Below are 23,812 nucleotides of genomic sequence, written 5' to 3' on the forward strand. Positions count from 1 at the left end.
CAGCTCAATTTTATAAATGAAAACCGACACATGTCTGAAATAGCATGACATATATCTATCTCCTTCCGGGGAAGCCAGAATAAGGTTATCCCGGAGTATCATATCTTGGGAAAACTGTAACATTCACACACCTTAGAATTCATAACAAAATTGGTGAACACCATTTCAAGTCCCTCAAGTCATTTTCAGTCAGAGCATTCCAATCCTCTTTGATAATTCCTCTCATTGTCAAATGCTTCATAAGGTACAAATTACATTACTATGTTCTATAACTTTGCAATGAGTTTATTGTTGATTTATATTTACACAAACGGTATCTTGGGAAAGAATTTCACAATGGAATTTAGACCCGCTAATGTTCCTGGCAAGTTTTTATTTTTAGGCATGATGCTAAATACCATATATATTTTAGTCACAAAAAATACTGTGCTGAGGAAACATACAAATAATGTTAATGAGGGAATCTCACCATTAGTCATAGTTCTTCAGAACTGTGATTTTTAAAACTATGATTAAAAGGGAACTTTGGTATTGAGGGAAGAATCTGATATATAGGATTCAGAGACTAGGAAAGAGCAAGCAGGCATTTCTGGAAAATGGAGTGGGTTGGGAGAATAGCCTTTTCTGTTAACAACTCCTTGGAAGTAACTAATGATTTTTCACATCTCTAAGTAAAATATTTAGCAACGTTCCTAAAAATAAAAACTTGCCAGGAACATTAGCGGGTCTAAATTCCATTGTTCCCAAGAAACTGTTTGCGTAAATATAAACCAACAATAAAGTGATTGCAAATATCACCTTACAAAGAATAATATGCTATGACAAAAATAATTTATCTCTAAACTTGTAACTGCCTTCTCTAATCCCCACCTGCACTGTTTGTACAAATAGAAAGGCACTTCAATCTGCAATCATCAGTGTTAGTTGCACATTTCTAGTTTTTAACTGCACTTGGGTTTCCTATTTCTCAATGTATTTTCACTCCTAAATCATTTTTATGTACTTTCTTTGCTCTATCTTGCATTCTCTACAATATTTTTATATGGATTGGAAATTTCTGTACCAACATGATGCACGGTATTCCTGCCATTGAAAACACTTTCTAACGTGAAGGTAAATTTCCAACGGTTCACAAAGCCCATATTTTTGTAGGTCTCACAGACAGAGGTCAAGGACATGGAAAACAAAGGTCTTCTTCTACTTGCTCTTCACTGGATAACTGGTGATACAATAGGCAAGTGAAGAGTAGAGACCATCATTCAGAAGCCATGGGTCACAATCACAACTTCAAGTTTCACAGTGCAACCTGAAAAATATAGTCCATTTTGTCCAGTAATGCAAGAACTCGCATTTATATAGCACCTTTAACGTAGTAAAACATCCCAAAGCGTTTACAAGTCAATTTATGTTTACTGTAGTCTCTCTGATGGTGTGGGGGAAAAACCCTCTAGAAATAGGTTTAGAAAAGGCATAGCACCATCATATTTATATCAGAGTGCTGCTGGTGGAGTTGCAGCTACCTCCAGCTGCTGTACTGTAATATAAATGGAATACTCATTTTAAAATACTCAACTGGATTTTTGGTTGTGAATTCATAATTGGATTTGCAGAACCAATCTAAGAATATGGAAATATTGTCACAGCTCTACAGTCAGATTGAACTGTCATAAATTGTATGCGAAAAGCTGACCAGACTCATCATGGCATAAATTTAATCAACCGAGAATGGCGGGGCAGACTTTATTTCGGACCGAGGAATTCAAGGTGACAGGTATTAATAATTGCTAACAGGAAAATAGAGGTCATGGAAACACAATGTCATCTAAACCAGTGATATTTTGACCAAAGAAACAGATTCATAGTTAATGCATGAGCAAAAGAATAGGAACTGGAAAGAATGACTTGTGCTTAGATCTAATTCAGACCAAGTATTAAGACTGTTTCACACATGGCAGGGATAGAATGAAAAAATAATATAGTTCACAATCAGTCTGCAAATAGACCAAGTATGCTCCCTTATTTATAGTGACTTACTAGCCAGGAGATCTAGCTTGTCTTCAGTAAGTTACAGATAATAGAATTAAATGGTGACCTGAAAATGATATATGGTGAAAAAAATAGAAAAATTTAATGAACTCCAAGCTTGAGATGGATTGTCCAAATATTACTGATATTTGGTACATGCGTGCAGAAGCAGCTGATTCTGCAGCTGCACTAATCTGCCTTTCATTTTATTTGTATTTTCCGTAATATCCTTGCCATTTAATATTTCTTTGTAGTTATCACAGCATGAAATAAAGAAATGAGCAGGAAGATAAATTTCTGATGATATACTATAAATCTGGCACCCAAATTATACATTAAATTCATTATAATACCAACAAATTACAAATAAAAATATAGTTTTGTCAAAATTAACTGCATATATTTCTGTAGATGAAGTTTATATATTTAATTGTTCGATCTCCATATACACATTCAGATCTATCAATCCCTTTTGTGTTCTAGTAAGTTGTGTATATAAAAGAGACTGATTAATGGGTTTATTAAAAACACTCATGAAAGTGTAACTAGCTACATACATGTCTATTTTCCATCCTTTGCAGTAAAATACAAATCACTCAGAGTTCACCCTATATCCTGAACAATGTTTTCTAATTCCTCAGAAAATAAATGTAGACTGTATGTATGCATTCCAGGACTTAACCTGTTACTGAAACTTTAACAGTGGCCTTCAGCAGAGCAAGATCTGAAATGTCAGATCAAATGTAAGGCAATCAACTTGCTATATTCATACTGGCTGAATCGTTAACCAGGAACCTTTTGATTATCCGGCAATACAAACGTTTAATTAATTGATCAAATAAATGACTTGGTAGATCCCCACTTTATGTTCTGTGTAACATATACGCTACAATTGAAGCATCAGCGTAAAGCTTAACTCGCTGTGTAAATGAGTCTTAAACATTAAAGGCCAGATATTCCCATTGGTGTTACTTTAATGCTGGCGGTAATCCTTTTATTCTAAATGGGTTACCACCGATCAGAAAATCAGAGCTCAAGAGTCTTCAGAAAGATACAGCACACCATACTAGAAACGTTGTAGTATACATTTCTAAAGGCATGTACTGTAATATTTTTTCAGTCAGCATGCTTAAAACATTTAGAATATCCACTTTTTCCAATATCCATAATTTTATTTTTTCAGTCCTTTCTTAATAAACATAACTGTGATTAAGTCCTTGTATACTTCCTTTTCTCACATGTCTACCAAGCTAGCCCCTTTGGATGTTTTGATTTCCTTTTCTTTTTCAATTGTTCCTTGATCTTCTTTCTTTGTCTAGGATGCATCCATGCCGGATACTGTCCATGTACGTCTAGAAGAGTCTTTTTGCTCCTTTTCTTATCTACGTTCATAGTAGATGAGTCATCTGTGAAGGTCAAGGTTTGTTTACATAATTACAAAATAGTCACATATTCAAATTAATTCTCAAATGACCAACATTTAAGTTCTGGCAAGTAGTGCCTTATTAAAACTATAATGTTCAACCCTGCCAATGGCTCAACTGCTTAAGGAAACCAGTAGCTGCACTACACAAACTAGGTAGGACCCAGATTTAATCTGTGGTTTGTGTCGAGTTAGTTGATCTCAGCTACTTGGCCTCAGCACCCTTGGGTTAGGGAGATGAAAGGTTTCCAGCAACCCATTGACCCCTGCAGGAAGTGTGCGTGTGTGGGCATCAGCAGAGGACAAGACTGGGCTTGGTTGTGATGCCATAACAGCCAACAATTTGGATGAGGCATAAGGGATCAGACAGCGCCAGTGACAAATTTGCAGAAAAAGGAAGCAAAATTAATTCACAGATTCAAACCCTTCAACTTATAAATTAGATTTTATTGCCAATTTTGAGTCTCCAAAATAAGTTACTGAGCAATCACATATGTAAAATTTCTGTTTTCCCAATACGGAGTGCAGATTTTTTCCCTATATAAACACATCCTACTGACCTAAGTCCAGAGAGCCTAAGCGGAGGTTAAATACTATTATAGTACAATACATAATACTGGCAAGATTCCTACTGCTTGTCCAGCTAGGACCAACCTACTCATTAGTGTACTGGCTTGTAGAGCTATGTGAAGCCAAGCAGGCTGATCAATTAATTGACAGCGCTCTGTAGCACTGTAGACCTGCTTGGATCAGGTGTTGGATTACCAAATCTGCCACATATGGTGCAAAGCCTCAGCAACAGGTAAAAATCTAAGATCTGGCATACACATCCAGCTTCTTAAGAACTAAATGAGGTACTAGGTTGAAGGCTTATCCGAAAATTGAAGAAAGCAATGTAAGTGGATTTCCACTTTGTTGAGGGGTCTATATAAGGATGAAACGATCTGCAAAATAAACACCTTGAGGTAGCACAATCAGTACTAGTACAGTGTGTGCCCCTTATGGGGAATCTTGAATAAAAAGAAATCCTGGCCTGTAATACAGGCAGAAGCTTTTTTAATGTTACACACCTCTAGAATTCTGCTCTTGAACACTTTGATGTCATTACCATAGACATTTGTAAAATCAGATAGGGTCTGGCACTGAGCCTTTTTAAACATGTTATCATTTTGTCTCCCACTGTGCTATGTCTATCTGGTTTCTTCTGTGTTGTAGTTGATCGTTCATCTTATGACCTTGCCCCATCAACTCAGATTCCCCTGGCGTCTATCCTCTACTACTCTGTTCCCTATCACTGAGCTCCACTCAGCATCCAACCGTATCCACTCTTTTGCTTCTGATTTCACTCTACATTTATCAGCTTCCTTCAGATCGGATGTCTCAGTGACACCAACTTCTAATCATCTTGCAGTGTAATGCTGAATCATTAGTCAGCTCTTCAGAATTCGAAGTTACTTAATTCAAATCATTTGATAATTCAAAAGTTTTTTAAGCACTAAATTACATCGCCATGTTATTAACATTGCTTAATTCATATTATTGGATAATTCGAAATTTTAGTGCAAAAAGCTTTGAAGTTGACTATATATCTAGATTTCTTCAAAGGAATAATGAAAATCTAATGTCTTGTTCCCTCAAAAATTCCAAATTTGCTTACACGCTCTTCCTCCTTATATCCCGCTTGTTGAAATCAAGAGTCATTATAGTTTCCTATTCTAACTCATTAATTCCTATAATCTCAAACTCCTACCCCAGGCTTTCCTGCCTCATAGAATCTTCAGGCTCTTAAAAACCAGTATTGGTACTGCTTAATCAAACTTTCTTGATGCACCTTGTCTTTGAACTTAGAGGCATTTTGTACTATGGTCATTGCCCAATAGTTTTTCAATAACAAAAAAAAAATTACCATCATCTCCTTCAGGTGGCTTCTGTTTGAGTTTTTCACATGGGACCACAGTTGCAACTTCTTTAACATCATTCATACTAATGTCACCACTGCCGTCCAATCCCAGTATACTTTTCAGCCGTGCAAGCTCCTTTGGTGCATTTTTTTTCCTCTTTTCTGCTCTCATCTTCCGCTTCCATTTACTTCTTGTACTTTTTGCCATTCTTAGTTCTGCATTTTACAAAAAAAATAAAATTACATTAACCCCTGCTTTAAATATAAAGTTTGCATGTCGATTGAAAGATAAATTTTTTGTTCCCCCAAATGCCATCCTGAGTAAATGTACTGCATGAAGTAGTATTGAGCTATAAAAAGTCTCAGATTTGATCCCTGGGGCGAGGAAGGAGAAAAGAAAAACCAATTAGGGTTCCTGCTCCTGATTGTTATCCAGTGACCCTTTCTGTGAATTTTACTTGCATGGACAGGTTTGGGTTCCATGACTCCAAGTTCAATGCAAACACTCTCTCGGTTAAGAATGGCCATTTGAATGAGTCTCTTGAGGGGTGGTGTGGGATCATACTTGACTTCAGCATGAGTCAGTTTCTTCAAGTTAGGAGGGGAGAAAATTGGAAAAAAATTAGGATCATTTCAATATTTTACACTTTTTGTCGAGTGCTTTGGGATTTTTTTCTGCATTAAAGCCCGATATAAATGCAAGTTGTTGTTACTTATTTTGATCAATGGCATCATACCATATTTCACTCTAATTTTAAAATAGGAAATAAAGATCTTACTGTGTTCTCATCATGAATATGGAAAAATAAAAGGAGAGAACAGAATGGAAATTTATGACCCCACTCCCAACAGGGTAGTAAAACTTTTTGAAAACATTTAAAATTATAGTTTTAACTAGTGTAGTATCACCAACCATAAGAGTTAAGGCGTTGTGAATGAACATTCCATGATGCAAGTGCATCATTTACAACAAGTCCAAATAGGTCAAAGACTGGTGACTTGTTTATTTGTATCTCCATGGAAAAACAAAACAAACATAGTAACATCTACAGGAGTAGCATATAAGCTGTCCGCCAGTATTTATCAGTACACCAACCAGCATTTTTGCTCCTGATGTCCCCTCACTTGTTTTTAGATCAAAAACCAAAGGCCATTCTTGTACAGCACAAGCATATTTATCTGGTATCCAGAGGGCATAGCATTAGCATGTTACCTGTATAGTAGTCCTGGATAAAAGATCCCAGGTATCAAGCTCGGGCTCCTAGGAGAAGATTTTCTAACAATTTAATTCATAACATAACCCAAACTCGGCATATTCATCTCAAATCATGAAAAGGGTTGGCTCTTGCTGCAATGCTTCTATTTCAATTTTTCTATGTAATCCTTATTGTTAATGTCATGAATTGGTATATAAGCACTTTTATACTGACAGTGTAGCATAAGGAGGAGGCACACAAAACAAAAATAAATTGTATTTATATTGCATCTTTTATGTCCAAAGTCTTGACAGCCAATTGATTATTTTGAAACGTAACCACTGTTAAATAGGCAAACGCAGCAGCCAATTTTGTACAGAGTAAGGTTCCATGAACAGCAATGAATAAATGACTAATTGATCTTTTTTGATGGTGTTGGTTGAAGGATAAATGTTGGTGAAAACTCCCCTGTCCTTCAATTGTGCCATGAGATCTTCATGTCCACCTGAGCAGGCAGGTGGGACCTCAATTTTAACATCTCATCCAAACGATGGTATGCCTTGGAATGCAGCACTCCCTCAGCATTATACTGAAGTGTCAGCCTTGATTATGTGATAAAGTCTCTCTATCAGGGCTTGAACCCACAACTTTCTGCCCCAGATGCAGGAGTGCTACCATTTGCCATACTGACACTATACTGTACTCTACTGCCAGAACACTATATTGTACATGAGCCCAACTTCACGGCTGTGATGGCATCTGAGTTGCTCATATTGATCTTTCAATGGATTCCAGTTACTGCTAAGCGCATTGTTAAGTGTAAAAAGGGAAGACTTGGACTCAGAGGTCACAAGTCTCTCTGCTAGGGCTCCCAGCATTGATGTAAAAATGTCTTCTGATACTGAACTGACCTATATTTTCAACATTCTGTTTCATTCCAGTTTCCACCATTAACATTGTTTTTCTTTTTATCGTTTCATATAAACAGTGGTGCAAACAGTCCAAAACACAGATCTGGTTTTAGTAGTCCTAGATACAGATCAGCACTCCCTCAGTACTACAATGACGTGCCAGTCCAGATTTTGTGCTCAAGTCGCTGGAGTGGGACTTGAAACCATAACCTCCATGATTCAGCAGTGAGAATACAACCAATGAGCCACAGGCTAATCTTTAATTGCTGGGGACTCCAGGACAATTCTGGAGCGTTGGCAGCCCTATGCAGAACTCGGGTGGGGAGATATCGTCCCTACGTGGGGCGGTATCTGGGAACACGAATGGGTTCTGTTATGTGTCAGTGTATGGGAACACGGATGGGCCCTGCGTGGAGCAGTGTGTGCGAGTATGGAGGCCCTGTGTGGGGCAGTGTCTGGGAGTACGGAAGGGCCCTGTGAGGCGCAGGCAGAGCTTTCAGCATCGGCATAAAATCGAGCATGTTTCAAATCACAATGACCGACATTTATCGGGTCTGAGCACACAGCCTGATGCTGGACGCCATCCCTGTGCTGCGCGATGCGAACACCTCCCAAGGACAGAAGCAGGAGGCCGAGCTCACCGCCATTTCCTGCTGGGAGGAATTAATCAAGGCAGAATCCACTGATTTCACGATTCCCTGGAGTGTAACTTCACGGCCGCCCGTCTTCCTGCCTATTAACAGTGGGGGGAAAACGGTAAAATATTCACTTACATTTGTCACTCCGACCACCAACTACGCACACCCGCACTTCGATCGCGACACGTGCCGACTCCGAGACAACATCAGGGGATTATGGGAACTTGGAGGATCTCCTCAGACCTCCCAATACTCCTCCAGTCTATCGGGTACAACACAAACAATTCATTGTAAAAGAATTGATAGCAGCTCGAACTGCATCAGCCCAGGGGAAAAGTAGACATTTACCGCACACTATATTAAAGCAAATAATCAATATGCATGCTTTTCAGTTATTCTTAGATATTTCCGTGTTTAGCAATATTTATTGTACTGATAGCAAATATACCACGCCCACAGCTGTTCCTGCTACGCTAAATCAGCACTGAGCCGATTCAATTGCAAATTAATCCGAGTCGAAGCAGAGGAGATTCTTTTTGAAGATGTACTAAAATGCTTACAAATATTTTGAGAATTTTGACACTGTTTTAGGGTCACTTAGGGTCAAATAAAACTGTTGGACTACAACCTGGTGTTGTAAGATTCCTTACTTCTTTAGTTGGTTCATCATCAATATTCAAAAGAAAATAATCTTTTATATTTCAATTTATAATGCTCCTGCACGTTAACTAAAAGTTCAGAATTGTTTAACTTGGCATGGTAAAAAGTAAGAAGACATACCTTTTATTTGTTGATTGCAGGTGTTTGGATTGATTAAAGGGTGACTGTTAGTGGTAGGTGCTAAGTACAACAATGGTTAGAAGGGAAAGTTCTAATATGTTTACTCTATTGGAACCTGCCCTTAGGAATATAGGAACAGGAGTAGGCTATTCAGCCCTTCGACCCTGTCTGCCATTCAATTAGATCATGGCTGTTCTGTATCTTAACTCCATTTACCCACCATGGCTCTGTAAGCTAGCCTAACAAAAATTTATAAATCTCAGTTTTGAAATTTTCCATTGACGTAGCCTCAACAGCTTTTTGGGGGAAGAGAGTTTCAGATTTACACTACCCTTATGTGAAGAACTGCTTACTGACATCACGCCTGAACAGCCGAGCTCTAATTTTAAGTTTATGCCCCCTTGTTCTGAACTCTCCTACTTTGTGATATGGCAACTTGCACACCAGAGCATTCCTGATGGCCAAAATAATGGGCAGAATTTGCTGGAGGGGGGCATCTCACACCACGTCCCATAAGTTGGATTTTTTTTCCCTCACCCTTCAGCTCGAAAAATTTTTGTGCTGCAAGTTGCTGGATGTGTGAATTGATAATGGGGTCAACGTGACATCTGGGACCTTGGTGAATGACAGGACCAATAGTCTATCTCCTTAAATTTCATTGGTTAAGAATAGAGAAACAGAGCGAACGACTGAGAAGGAAATAGGGTGAAAAAGTCAAATTACATACAGAAAGATAAATAAAATAAGGGAAGGAAACACTGGAATAAGAGTGAGAAAAAAAAGACAAAGGAAAAGAGATAAAAATTCTAAATTTAAAATTTAAAAAACCTCTAGGAATAATTTACTACCTGTAGGAGTGAGACACCCAGTTTCAATTGTTCCCTTTCTGGGCCTCAGACGTTGAGTGGCTTTGCGCGAGTATAAATCTAGTCATTAAAAGGGTCCTCACATCGTCAAATACCAGCAATTTGTGGCGATTCGTATCTCCTCCTCGCCATAAATTGCTGGGGTTTTTTTTTTAAACACACTATAAATGGAGAAACAAGCAGGCGCAATACAAGTTACAATATTTGCACCAATTGTGTGGCTGACTCTTGCATTTTGTTTGGAGGGCTGCTGATTGCTGTACTTTTCTCTTGGATCCTTAAAATCATAATTTAACATAGAAACAACCATCTCCTTAATGCAAGGAGATAGATTTATAGTAATCATCTACTATACTATTACTTGTTCTTTCTACCATTCATTTATGTTTATTGTTCAATTAATCTGTCTAGTAGTAAATAGCCTGAACCACAATCTGATAGTGTTTATTCTTCTGCCTTTACAAAGTCAAGGAAACCACATGGCAGATATAGCCAGTAAGCCAAAATACAGGGACAAAGGTTCTCTGTTCCTAGTTATTGGGTAACTAAAGTCACACTCTGGTTTATGGAGCTTGGGTTTGGTTCTGGGAGTGATTTGTGATGCTGAACCCAAGGGAAATATGTACTGTGACAACCCAAAAACATAACATCTTGAGTGCAAGTACACATATGCAGAGCTCTTTCTGATCCAGAGAACTGATTTGGAGCCAGACAGCATAAATCAGCTTCTTCCAGACTGGAATCATTTCTCTAACCACCAGTATTAGATCATTATCTACAAAGTAAATGCAATATTAGCATTATGATATATTGTATATCATTTTATATCTTGTTCCTAAGCAATTTTTTTTCCTATTTAAAGAGCAATATGTAATTTCAGTTGTGGCAGCTGATAAAAGCATTGACTTTTTGAAAGTAATGCAGAACATAAAATAGGGCTGTAAATGCAATTGAACACATAATTGAACATAAAATCTACTCAATACACAATGAAGCAGGGAAATGGGGACCATTGTTACATAGAATGTACAGCACAGAAACAGATTATTCAGCCCAACTGGTCTACTCCGTTTATGCTCCACATGAGCCTCCCACCCTACTTCACCTAACACGATCCTCCTCCCACCCTACTTCATCTAACCCTATCAGCATATCCTTCTATTCCTTTCTGCCTTATGTACTTATCTAGCTTCCCCTTAAATGCATCTATGCTATTCCATCCAACTACACCACATGGTGCCAGTTCCACATTCTAACCACTCTGGGGTGAACTAGCCTGCATGCTTGGCTTACTTTAAAAGCATTTGCAGATTATGCTGTACTGAAAATAGGACTTCTCATACCTCATCTAGGTCACAACAGATCACTGCAGATGAAAACAAGAGATGCCTACTTACATGCCTGAGTTTCTACTGCCACTTGCTTGAGTGTGTGTCATTTTATAAATCATGTGAAGAAAAATGCAGCAAGGGTACTTATGATCCCAACCAAAAGTGATGTGTCTATTAAAAATAAACTTTGAATAAATACAAGTTTTTAAAAAAGCAGTCCTGACAGGGGCAGGGACTGTCCAAGAGACCGCAGTAGCAGGGTAAGAGCACAAAAATTACATTTTCCACAATAACACGTCAATTGAATTGTTGTGTGTCTTTTGATGCTTTATTAGAGCTTACTTGAAGGATTCAGCCTCTCCCAGAAGCTTGGGCCTGGAGTTGATATTTTGTCCATTTAAGCCAGTTTGGCTGAAGGCAGGTCCTGAAGTCTCACCATGTGCAGTGTGCACTATTTATGCAGATGCATCAATAGCATTTAAGCTAACCAGATGATACAATGCTTCTCTCTTAGTTTCTAACAAAATCTTTTTGGTTGTTTTTCAAAATTATTTGTAGAAAGGGAAGAAAGTAGATAGCAGTAAAGTGTTTTTTGAGGACTTGGCTCAAATTTTGAATCAAAGTATTTGATTGACTTCTTGGGTTATTTAAACTAATGAGAAAAGCATCAGGTCTGTGGGTTATGGGCACAATCTATAATAAAGACTTAATGAGATTTCAACACAATTGTCACTAAATTGGTTGATATGTATTTTGAAAGATTAAAATTCAACACGTGCAGTCTCTAAACTCTGCAAAAAAAACTTCATACTTATTTCACAATTAAGCAATGATAATGCTATCCACTCCCCATTTAAAATGGAAATTGATCTAACAATAGTTAAAAGAATACCATAATTCTCTCCATATAATGTGCCCTTTTCCTATCCCTGTAATTCACATACAAGTCAATTTTTCTCTGCTCTGTTGATTTACATTTAGAGTCTCACATACAACACAAACTAGATATAATTTGTTTCAATAGGAACAGAACTGCACATTTTATACATAAGTCATTGGGTTCAGTTTTCATTTTTAAAAAATCACTATGCAACGTTCAGACATATTTAGAAAAGAAAATGGGTAACAGAATCAGTAAAAAGTTACAATACCCAGCTAGCAGTCTGCATAAAAGTTGCATTATTTATATTCATGAGGAGCAAACTGTCCCCCATGAGCTAACCGCCACTTCATTAAAATCCCAGACCTCGAGTGAATTATCCTTTATGCAATTTTTTTTCAAACAAGGATTCCCATTTCATAGAACTACCTGCTCTCCCCCTCCCCCAAACACAGATTTCATCTAGAATGTTCTGGGAGCCAAATAAAAGGGGTATTTCACAATTGGTTACCTAACATAAGATACATTTTTAATTCCTTTTAAAATAGACACTTTCAAGTAGAAAAGGCAAATTGCACAAATTTTATTCAAAGGGATGACTTACATTCAATTAAACAAAAAAAGGTTTTTTTTACAGATAGACTTCAACCTATGAGCATTCAAATAATTACAAGCAAGAGAAAGAGAGGTATTGCACAAGAAAGGATAAGAAAACAATCCTTCATTGAATCCATGTCAAATCTAAAATCCCATTTTAGCACCAAATTTCAATCTAGGAGAGAGACTTTTTTTTTAAAAAAAGTTTTAAACAATCTAAATTCAAACCAAGCAAAGCTAACAAAAAATGTTGCTGGATTCTGAGTCTGGATTGGTGTTCATTCCCAATTTATAATATTTTTTCTTTAAAACTATTCTCCCAAAAGTGCCCTTCATGTCCCCCAAAGAAAAACTGTACAAATTGACAATTACTCAAAATTATCTACATCATACTATAATGAACATAAATATGATCCATCAAGAACAAAGTCAGCCAATAAAGTAAACCAGCAAGTCCTTACACAAAGTGCATTCCCTTCATTAAAGTTTTACAGTTAGAGACATATTAAGATCTTTTTCTGCAATAATCCTAGTCATCACTTTTTGTTAAACGACTGCAGGATTCGGAGGATATGTAAGAAGAGGTTAATGATGTCCAAGTACAAGTTAATTGAAGCCAGTACATATTCTTCAGGTGAAAGTTTGTGCATCAGTAGATGTGTGTCATAGATAATAAAGCCGCAGAAGAGGAAAGCGCCTGCAGATGCAAATACAAGCTCCACTGTGTTGTTGAAGAAGAACAGCTGAAGTAAAGCAAGAGACATGTGTTAGGAATCCTCTTAAGGCTGATGCCATTATGACAAATATGAAGCATTTTTGTCTATGATGTCATGGTATTATTTTCTTTCCTGTGACTGTACATAGTTAAAACCAGGCCCATTACAACTTGCATCTACATAGCATCTTTAATGTCAAAAAATGTTCCAAGATACACAGAAACTGGTGCATCTCTGGCAGGGCACCTTGACCTCAGGTGACTTTCCAGTGCCAGGAGGTCATAAAAAGGTCAAAGATTGTTCATCATTGGAGCCATTCACTACAAATCAGGACTAAATGTACTTCAGCTGGAGAGTACAGAATATCACATATGAACATGTTCCCCATCAAAATTAAGATCAATCTCCTTACAGCATTGACTATGGTACATCAAAGTAGTGTTCCTTCCCCGTAGGACCAGTGAATATACTGGGCTATTTTCAACGGATGGAACCAAACCTGTTATGTGGGTTACCTCACTGGTGCAGGATTATGACTTATCTGTCAGGGCCCCACTATGTCAGATATACTTGAGTATATCCTTGCAGCACTAAAGCTGGTTCCAACAGATGCTAGTAGAGAATCCCATGTAAATCTCATATGAAAGCATGCTATGTTCAGATAAAAACCACCACAGGCAGTGTGGACAGCCAACATAAATATTTGAGCATTTCAAACAACTCTTAAATCATAGTCACTGCAAAAAGTTGAGCAACAAAACAAAACCAGATAGTAAGGAGTGACAGGCATACTGGTAACTACACAGCTGTCTCCAGTAGACTACACTGCCTTTTAGGCTAGAAAAGTTATGGATTTATAAAACACTCGTTCAATTATTGGTAAAATCTGACATTTGCTTATACAAACTAATGTCTCTAGCCGTATGTTTATAACAAAATCCACATTAAAATATCAATTTTTATGATTTCGAGTGACTAATTCAGTTGCAATTTAAAACAACTAATACTTACTCTTAAAAATCCAGCCAGGATCAAAATCCACAGACATGCAAAGAGACTAAAGATAAAATGAAACAAAAATAAATATTGTGGCATTTAGTCATTGTCCTGTGTAGATTACATGTTGACATGTACTCCAATCATCATCAAATTCTACATGGCACCATAGGCTAAGCTTCACCATCAGGACTGTGGAAACTACAAGATATGGTACGTAGGTAACGCCCCTATTTTATAGTGGATATTTTGGTAAAACCCTTATATAAAAAAAATATACAAGCCATTAATACAGTGCATGAAATTATGACTGTGCAATATTAAACAGATTTTACAATATATTTGCATTTTCATACAAGAAGGAGGTACTCTCTTTCAGATTAAACATATCAAGTCATCTCAATTTGTGGCAAGTTTGGCTTTTGAACTGAATCCAGAGTTATTGTTATAAAACCAGTGGTACATGACATGTTTCCACAATTTGGTAATTACAAAGAAATATATACCAGGACTGACATGGTTTTTATCTGCTGGACAGTAGTTTTTTATCTGCTGGACGGTAGTGGTCACAAATATCCTGGCACTGCATCTAACATCCAATGGCTTTTCACCAAATAATTCTTAATGCAAGTAGTTAAATAATATAAAGCAGCATGGCTACTATAGTCAAGACTTCGATTATCAGTACATTACAGGTAAAAATTAAACAGAAACTTGTACTATAAATATAAATAAGAGCATACAAGATTTGGCACTCTTTTCCCCCATCTCTTCTGAAGGCTGCAATTTATGGTATGATTCTATTGGGACACGCAGCCCTTCAGTACTTCACCCAAGGTGCAATTCTTTTGAGTGAATGTTGGCAGGCTATGCAACTGCAGGGCATCATAGACAACTACAATCCTGCCCTGAACCTAGATCCACTTTCACAGTAAATATACAGTTTCTATACTTTGATTTCGCAGTGCTATTAATGAAGTAATTAAAAATAATTTGTTGTTGAGCTTGATTAGCTGGTGTCCAAAACCATAAGGTTCCTATCTTTAGTACTCAAGTGCCACAAAGTGGCAAGAGGCGAGTCTGTGCCTACAATTTCCCAAATGGAAATCCCTGATCTCAGCCAGGTCACTGGAGCAGGTGGGAGAGCAGGCAAGAGGACAAGTGGAACACTTTCTAGTGGTCAATTATTCCCAGTTATTTCCAAAAAAAGTTATCTGCAAATTTCTTCTGCAAAGAGAATGCTGCGTACCTCAGGGTCCTAAAATGGAGGGACAGAAAAATGAATCATTATGCAGAACTTTTAAAATATATCCAGTCTTTTTCTAGTGCACATACCCTGCTCCATATTTACTGAAATCTCTCTTCGACTGGAACGTGTAGACAGTCAATGCAAGGAATACAGCAGTTGTAAGAACAAATGCTTGCAGAACCACCGAATAGTCATAGAAAGTGACTAAAAATGAAAAGAAAGACAGATTTAAAACATGGTTACCACAGAACTTCAAGATAGACTATTCACATATTTATATCTCTGAAGAAAGACCTGATTTAATTCAGTATTCTATAGCATTAGGCACACAACGATTGATTAATACAAGCAATTCCATATAGGTGAACAACAAAAAGGTATGGTGGAGCGCTCAGAAGTCAATTTGTAAAATTAAATAATCTTGTTTTTCTGCAAATTACTATGGAACATAACCAGATTTCTTGAGCTCATATGTCACACAGCATTCTCAATTAAACGAATATGAAAACCAAAAGCAAAATACTGCAGATGCTGGAAATCTGAAATAAAAACAGAAAATGCTGCAAATACTCAGCAAGTCAGGCAGCATCTGTGGAGAAAGAAACATAGTTAACGTTTCAGGTCAATGACCCTTTGTCAGAAGTGGAAGAAGTTGATGATTAAACAGTTTTTAAAGCAAATACAGAGCCACGGGAAGGGGAGGAAAGAACAAAAGGGAAGGTCTCTGATAGGGTGGAGGGCAGGAGTGATTAAACGACAATGGGATGATGGTGCAAGACAAGGAGGGTGGTAATGGGACAAGCAAAGATGGGTCTAGAGGAGCTGTAAATGGCAACACTGGAACCATTACCGGTTGCTTTCCAAAAAAAAAATGGGAGCAGTGGTTATGATCTGAAGTTACTGAAATCAATGTTGAGTCCAGAAGGTTGTAAAGTGCCTAATCGAAAGATGAGATGCCGTTCCTCATGTTTCCGTTGAGCTTCATTGGAACAGCGTAAGAGGCAGAGGACAGAGGTCAGAGTGGGAGTGGGACGGGGAATTAAAACGGCAAGCAACCGGCAAGTCAGGGTCATGTTTGCAGATCGAGCGGAAGCGTTCAAAGCGATCACCCAATCTGCGTTTGGTCTCCCCAGTGTAGAGGGGATCACATTGTCAACAGCGAAAACAGTATACTAAATTGAAAGAAGTACAAGTAAATCACTGATTCACCTGGAAGGAGTGTTTGGGGCCCTGGGAAGGGTGGAAGTGAAAGGGCAGGTGTTGCATCTAACCAAATATGAACATGAACTAATCAACTTTTGCTAAGCAATACCAGGTGACTATTGGTGAATTTGAATATTATTCCAACCTCAGTTCATTTGGTCAGCCAGGTGTCTGACAGATACAAAAATCCATCATCACGTGGAAGAGTATCCAATTCAAGCTATTTGGAAAACTAGACTCACCTGTAGGGGTTTTGTTTACCCAAAATAAAGTACATTCTCTCTCTCTCTCTCTATCTATCTCTCCCCATAAAGACACATCCCACTTCCTCACATCCAGAGCTTAGGTGTAGGTTGGCAGAGGCTAGACTTAGAAACTCCCAAGTCTGCGTAGAGGTACTGTGGAGGTTAACAAGCTAAAACTGCAGTTTACCAAAGCGGAGCACTGGTTTAAGCATCTCGGTGCTGGTTCAGCAAGGATCACCGTATCCATTGGGGTTATCTGGAGCTACTGTAGGAAAAATCCAAATTCCACCCTGCCAGATCCACCCATCCAGATTCTATTAGCTCCAATATAGAGTATTGTGGGCCTGCTTGGCTCATATTAAAGACTGCCACAGAGGGTTAACTTGGTACCAAACTTCAATTGCCAAATGTATCACCTTGGAAACATACCGACACCAAAAAGAATAACCACCCCCCTCCGCCTGAGGATAGTGAATGAGGAATTATAAACCACTCAATCTTAAAGCACTTGAACTTCAAAACATAGTTACTATCCTGCAATTGATAGCTAACCAGAATTCTTGATTTGCTGGAAAAAATGCTGATCCTAAACAGGATTCAATCTAGATATTTCCTTAGGTTTTAACCACATTGAACAAAAGATTGATGCAGATTGTAGAGCCAAGTATCTACCACAAGATGTCATCACTACACTTCTGAATCCAGTTATTATACAGCACAATATACAAATGTCCATTTGTCGGTAGAAATCTGAGGGTTTGTGCCAGGGTCTTTCTAATTTGACATACGCAAATACGCTGAGGGGAGCACATGGACAGGATCCATGGCAGGTAGGTGAAACTTACGCTCCCTCCAGCTCTTATTTTTAAACAGTCAGCATCCAAGTCAGGAACTGCTGAAACATTAACACCATATTCTGGGTAACACAAAAGAGATCACAATTTCTTTTAAATTGTTGGAGGTTGGGGGGCCTGAAAACTTGCCCCTAACATGAAACGTCAACTAAAAAAAACACTAATGATTTCCAAGAGAATAGACCTAGCCCTTACTAGATACATGTAGGAAGGGGGAAAATGCCCACACAGAATGTGATATTAGCCATTTTAAATGTTGCTCTGGTGCCATACTTTGGGGTGGAGGGAGGAAAATGGGAGGCTTTTGCTTCAATGCAAGTTAAGTGGTATTGTGCCAAGCTTGTATTTATCATAAGAGGAAAATCGTGCCATTATCTTTGACAGCATTACTAAATTAAATATAAACAAAGCATAGCCAACAGTTTATTATTTTGCTAATGGATTTTCCTTAGTGTTGCTCATTAGTCTGCAGCATGTTTATGATTTTTAACTGTTAGCCTTGCTTCTCCCTTTAAGGCTACTGCTGTAAATAGTGTACCAGTTTCAAGCTCCAAGACACTGACTGGATTTTATTTTCTTTTTAAAATAATTTTTTTAAAAACTTGACTTGTACTATTAAGACTCAGAAGAACATCCTTATGTGCAAGTTGATTGTTCCAAGGGAAAAGTGGGCAGAGAATGTGATCATATACAAGGATTTGATATTTTACAATGGAAAAAAATAGAAACTTTTAGATCTTAAGTGGGACTTAACTGACTCATTTTCATCCTGAAATACAATATATAATTCCTCAAGAAAATGATACTTTCTTTAGATAGTGATATTTTCATAGCTCACTATTCCCAAGTCATATTCTGTTAGTGGTGTAACAAAGAAAAATATTGAAGCAATCTAAAAAGATCACATGAATATTCACATCCACACGGTAGCAGCTTCCCCATTTTCAAACAAAGTATCCATTACTTGGAAAAACATCCTCCATGTGATATAAATCAAAATGTTACATCTTTCTGCAAACAAGAGCTAAAAGTTTTTGAGAAAAAGCCCTTACCAGCAGCAGCCACCGTAGAAGCCTCCAGCAGGGTCTGTGGAGAAAACATTTTACTAAATGTTTAAAAAGTCAGCTACAGTTTGCAACTCTCCTCAAAAAAAATGCTTTTTCATGAGAAATTTCTGCATAAAATCACAACCTGAATGTGAGATTGCTGTATTTTATTTTATATAGTTTGAAATAGCTAGGGTTAAAATGGAGCCCATCTTTCCTTACCAAATTTCAAAATGAATTTTGGGAAACAAGTTGTCTACTGGACCAGGAGAGGTTGAATGATCTGAAATTCATCAGGATACAGGGGCTTCCCCCCTCCCTCCAAGTGCAACTGAATTGCAAATGGTCAAAGCATTAATATATAACTGTAACCCAATTAACGCACAAACACCTCTTAGTGTTCTATGCAGTAATTCCTACTATTACATCTTCAAATATGGATAATTGCCAATTCTGACCTCAGGGGCTTTTGAGCATAAAAAGTACAGGGAATTTTCCCAGTTATCAGTTCTGGCAGTAGATAAGAGCTCCACAGCTGGACTAGATCCAAACTCCGTGGCTGAAATGAGATTTTCATCAGCTACACACAACATCCCATTTGGAAGATCTACCAAGAGACAAATCTGACTATTTCATCTAAAGGTCCCATCACTCACCAGACCTTGTAAGAAATACATTATTAAAAATGACTATTTTAACTCTATAAGGATGGGTTCCAATGTTATTGTTTAAGTATTATGCTGATTCAGTATCTTGCTGTTCTATTTGGATGAGTATTAATTAACTTGTAAATACATCTGACTGTCACTTGTCACTCATATTACACTTTTTCAGAGAGAGAGAAGAATGTGGTGAGAATCCCTTGTGATCTTCAGTAAATAATATACTGCAATTAGGGGGTCAATTGCTAACCATACATGACACTTACAAGAATGTAGGTTTTAGTTCACAGGAGACTCAGTCTGCTTATAGAAACTGCTTTTAGCTCGGAAGGAAAGTGTTGGGGAAAAAGCCTGAACAATCAACTGTTGAAAAGATTTTAATAAAGTTTAAAATCATTACACAAATTCATAAACATTTGGAGTTTAGTATAATACAAACTTGAACATTGCCACAAACTTCTAAATTGAAAGTCAAATCTGTGAAACAATTAATCCTCAGCATAATTCTCTTTGTCCACTGATTTTATGAATAGAAACCAGGACTTGAACGTTCTCATTTGGCATTTCTTCTTTTTTGAGGCCTAATCTTATAAATATTAACAGCAAGTTCCCAGTTTTCTGTGGTATAGAATCATAGAAAGGTTACAGCACAAAGGAGGCCATTCGGCCCATTGAGTCTGCGCCGGCTCTATGCAAGAGCAATCCAGCTAGTCCCACTTCCCCGTCCTATCCCTGTAGCTCTGCAATTTTTTTCCTTTCAAGTACTTGTCCAGTTCCCTATTGAAGGCCATGATTGAATCTGCCTCCACCACCCACTCGGGCAATGCAGTCCAGATCCTAACCACTCTTTATGTAAAAAAGATTTTCCCCATGTCACCTTTGCTTCTTTTACCAATCACCTTAAATCTATGTCCTCTGGTTCTTGATCCTTCCACCAATGGGAACAGTTTCTCTCTATCTACTCTGTCTAGACCCTTCATGACTTTGAATACCTCGACCAAATCTCCTCACAACTGTCTCTGTTCCAAGGAGAACAACCCCAGCTTCTCCAGTCTATCTACGTAACTAAAGCCCCTCATCCCTGGAATCATTCTAGTAAATCTTTTCTGCACCCTCTCTAAGTCTTTCACATTTTTCCTAAAGTGCAGTGCCCAAAACTGGGCACAATACTCCAGTTGTGGCCGAATCAGTGTTTTATAAAGGTTCATGACTTCGATACTTTTGTACTCCAGGTCTCTATTTATAAAGCCCAGGATCCCGTATGCTTTCTCAACCTATCCTGCCACCTTCAACGACTTGTGCACACATACCCCCAGATCGCTCTGTTCCTGTACCCCTTTTAGAGCTGTGTCCTCTAGTTTATATTGCCTCTCCTTGTTCTTCCTACTGAAACGTATCACTTCGCATTTTTTCTGCGTTAAATTTCATCTGCCACTTGTCCGCCCATGCCACCAGCCTATCTCTATCCTCTTGAAGTCTATCTCTATCCTCCTCACTGTTCCAAGTTTTGTGTCATCTGCAAATTTTGAAGTTGTCCCCTGTACACCCAAGTCCAAGTCATTAATATATATCAAGAAAAGCAGTGGTCCCAGCACCGACCCATGGGGAACACCACTGTACACCTCCCTCCAGTCCGAAAAAAAACGTTCACCACTACTCTGTTTCCTACACATAGCTAATTCTGTATCGATGTTGCAACTGTCCCCTTTATTCCACAGGCCGCAATCTTGATGATAAGCCTACCATGCAGCACTTTATCAAACGCCTGGTAGTACTGAAAATATTTACAGAAGTGGAACAAAAAGCAGCTGCTTATTCAATGACTCTATAGGAACACGTTTTGCTAGTGTTTGGCCAGACTTCTAGATCAAACATTGCACAAAGGACTCTCACAATAAGATACATTGGCTAGACAAACTTCAGTTTTGTATGGGACCATGCAATCCTTAACAAGAGCTTAACTAAATGACATGAAATCATAAAGTCTTTTATATAACCTCAATCCAATGCATTTGTTGAGTACTTACAAAAAAAAACAGGAGATACAGATTAACAGGATGCTGATGTCTGTAGATTGCCAGAGCAATTATGAGACCCAGAGATCCTAAACCAGCTACCAACACCAATGCAGGGCTAGAATAGGAACAAGGCAATAAATTAGAAGCACATATGTATAATAGAAAAAGTGTATGCATTTTTATTAAATTTAAAATGAGTTTATTACATAGTAGCAGCCTACAACAGAAGAACTTCTGAACTCTATTTCTGACAATATTAGAGCTGAAATGGAATAGACAGCTTATGCCACAGTTTTACTGTAGCATAAATGGTCACAACCACCTCAAATTGGTCACAATAAAACAAAAGTATGGACATATGTGATCTAAAACAAACAGAACTAATCCATCAGTATGTAACTTGTGTTATATAATTAATGGTATAGTTACCTTGCATGAACAAAATCCTTGATTGTATCACTATACATGAAAACAGCAGACATCACAGTGGTCAGAATAATCTGGACTGACAAGATGCTATACACCTTCCGCAGAAATCCTATCACAAGAAAAGAACTTATAAAGAACAATAGAAATCCTATCACAAGAAAAGAAATTGTTTACAATTGTCAACCCCAGTCCATCACCGGCATCTCCACATCAAGAAAAGAACTGACATTAAGCAGAAAGAATCTGGAGGCAATATTCATAAAACAAGGAACATTATGTAAACGGTGACATAAGATATTTGTTAATCACTGCAAACTACTTTTTTCACCCTTTGATTGTCAGGGGTTAACCTTTCCAACATCTTCCCTATAGCTCTCCCACTGCCCCCAACTGATATCACCATGACATCTTCCAGAATGTTTGGTCATTCACAACCTCACTATCACAAGTCCAACGACACCCTGACGCCTACCAAAACGTGGCTCACAGATGGTGATTCCTATCTCCTGGTCATATATTTCACCACTTAGCCTGCCCAGGAGATGTGGCCCTCATTAAATCATACACACCTTGTGAAGCGCCGTGGAATTGTTTTTATATGTTATATGGGCGTTATATCGACAGAAGTGGTTGAAATCATAGCTTTAATAGCAAGAGCCCACTAAATATAATTGGGGACTACTGCCGTGAGAATTGGACCTTACCATTTCTTTAAATACTAGATTGCCACCTCTACTCCCATTTCGTACACGTAGTAAATGTTTGTGTCGATGATTTTAATGGATAGGCAAGTTTCTACGATTCTGAAATACAGGATCACAAACATGGAGCGAAAGGGCCCGACACCAGCTCTCCCCGACCGGTCGGTCGGTAGCGGGCCCGACACTTGCTCTCCCCGGTCAGTCTCAGTCGGTCGGTCGGTAGCGGGCCCGACACCGGTTTAATCAACCGCTGCGACGTCGGGCCCAGGAGCGCCTTCCGCAGGCCGCAGTCCGCAATATTTTATTTTTATTCATGTCCTCTGTCCTCTTACCCATCCGAATATCGACGCTGGCAGACGCCACACTACTCCCGTAGTTAAAGTCATCTTCTATGGACGATCTGGGGTACGGATCCATCGCTCAAACTCGCTCCGCTCCTTTTAATTTCTGGAGAGAAAGATTCCGCTCCCTTGAGACTCAAATCAACCACTTCCGGTCTGGGCCCAACCACCTCGGTGATGACGTATCCAACGCAACAACAACCAGAGCCTTTTATTTAGACAAATGTCCCAAAGCGTCCTTCACATAAGTGAAATTAGACAAATATCGTGCAAAGAAGGAAATGTTAACAACAACTGGCATTTATATAGAGCCTTTAACGTAGTAAAACGCCCCAAAGCGCTTCAGAGGAGTGTTATTAAACAACATTTGACACAGGGCCACATAAGGAGATATTAGATCAAAAGCAAAATATTGCAGATGCTGGAAATGTGAAATGAAAACAGAAAATGCTGGAAATGCTCAGCAAGTCAGGCAGCATCTGTGGTGAAAGAAAGAGTTAAAGTTTCAGGTCGATGACCCTTTGTCAGAACTGGAAGAAGTTGAAGGTTAAACGGTTTTTAAGCAAGTACAGAGCCAGAGGGAGGGGGAGAGGAATGAACAAAAGGGAAGGTCTCTGATAAGGTGGAGGGCAGGAGTGGTTAAATGATAAAAGAGATGATGGTGCAAGGTAAGGAGGGTGGTAATGGGACAGGTAAAGAAACAACATTTCCTGTGCCATTTCCACCACCTCCAGCGCGATGTCACCATCAAACACATCTTCCCTTCCCCTCCCCTCCCCTTTCAGCATTCCGAAGGGACCTCTCC

At 38.4% G+C, this 23,812-nt stretch overlaps 2 protein-coding genes across 2 annotated transcripts; both read right to left on the reverse strand.

Moving 5' to 3' along the window:
- Nucleotides 1–1,706: 1,706 nt before the first annotated feature.
- Nucleotides 1,707–8,337, reverse strand: llph (LLP homolog, long-term synaptic facilitation factor). Its single transcript, XM_067999480.1, has 3 exons — nt 8,229–8,337; nt 5,355–5,564; nt 1,707–3,431 (listed from the first exon to the last, which is right to left on the reverse strand). The coding sequence occupies exons 2-3, from the start codon at nt 5,554–5,556 to the stop codon at nt 3,268–3,270; spliced, it is 366 nt and encodes a 121-aa protein (XP_067855581.1). The 5' UTR covers nt 5,557–5,564; nt 8,229–8,337; the 3' UTR covers nt 1,707–3,267.
- A 4,176-nt stretch (nt 8,338–12,513) lies between these two features.
- Nucleotides 12,514–23,185, reverse strand: tmbim4 (transmembrane BAX inhibitor motif containing 4). Its single transcript, XM_067999481.1, has 7 exons — nt 22,999–23,185; nt 21,966–22,074; nt 21,546–21,651; nt 18,863–18,896; nt 15,595–15,712; nt 14,275–14,320; nt 12,514–13,290 (listed from the first exon to the last, which is right to left on the reverse strand). Exons 1-7 carry the CDS (start codon nt 23,081–23,083, stop codon nt 13,084–13,086), a joined length of 705 nt encoding a protein of 234 aa, XP_067855582.1. The 5' UTR covers nt 23,084–23,185; the 3' UTR covers nt 12,514–13,083.
- Nucleotides 23,186–23,812: the final 627 nt, after the last annotated feature.

Source organism: Heptranchias perlo, chromosome 18, assembly GCF_035084215.1.
Source record: "Heptranchias perlo isolate sHepPer1 chromosome 18, sHepPer1.hap1, whole genome shotgun sequence".
Lineage (NCBI taxonomy): Eukaryota > Metazoa > Chordata > Chondrichthyes > Hexanchiformes > Hexanchidae > Heptranchias > Heptranchias perlo.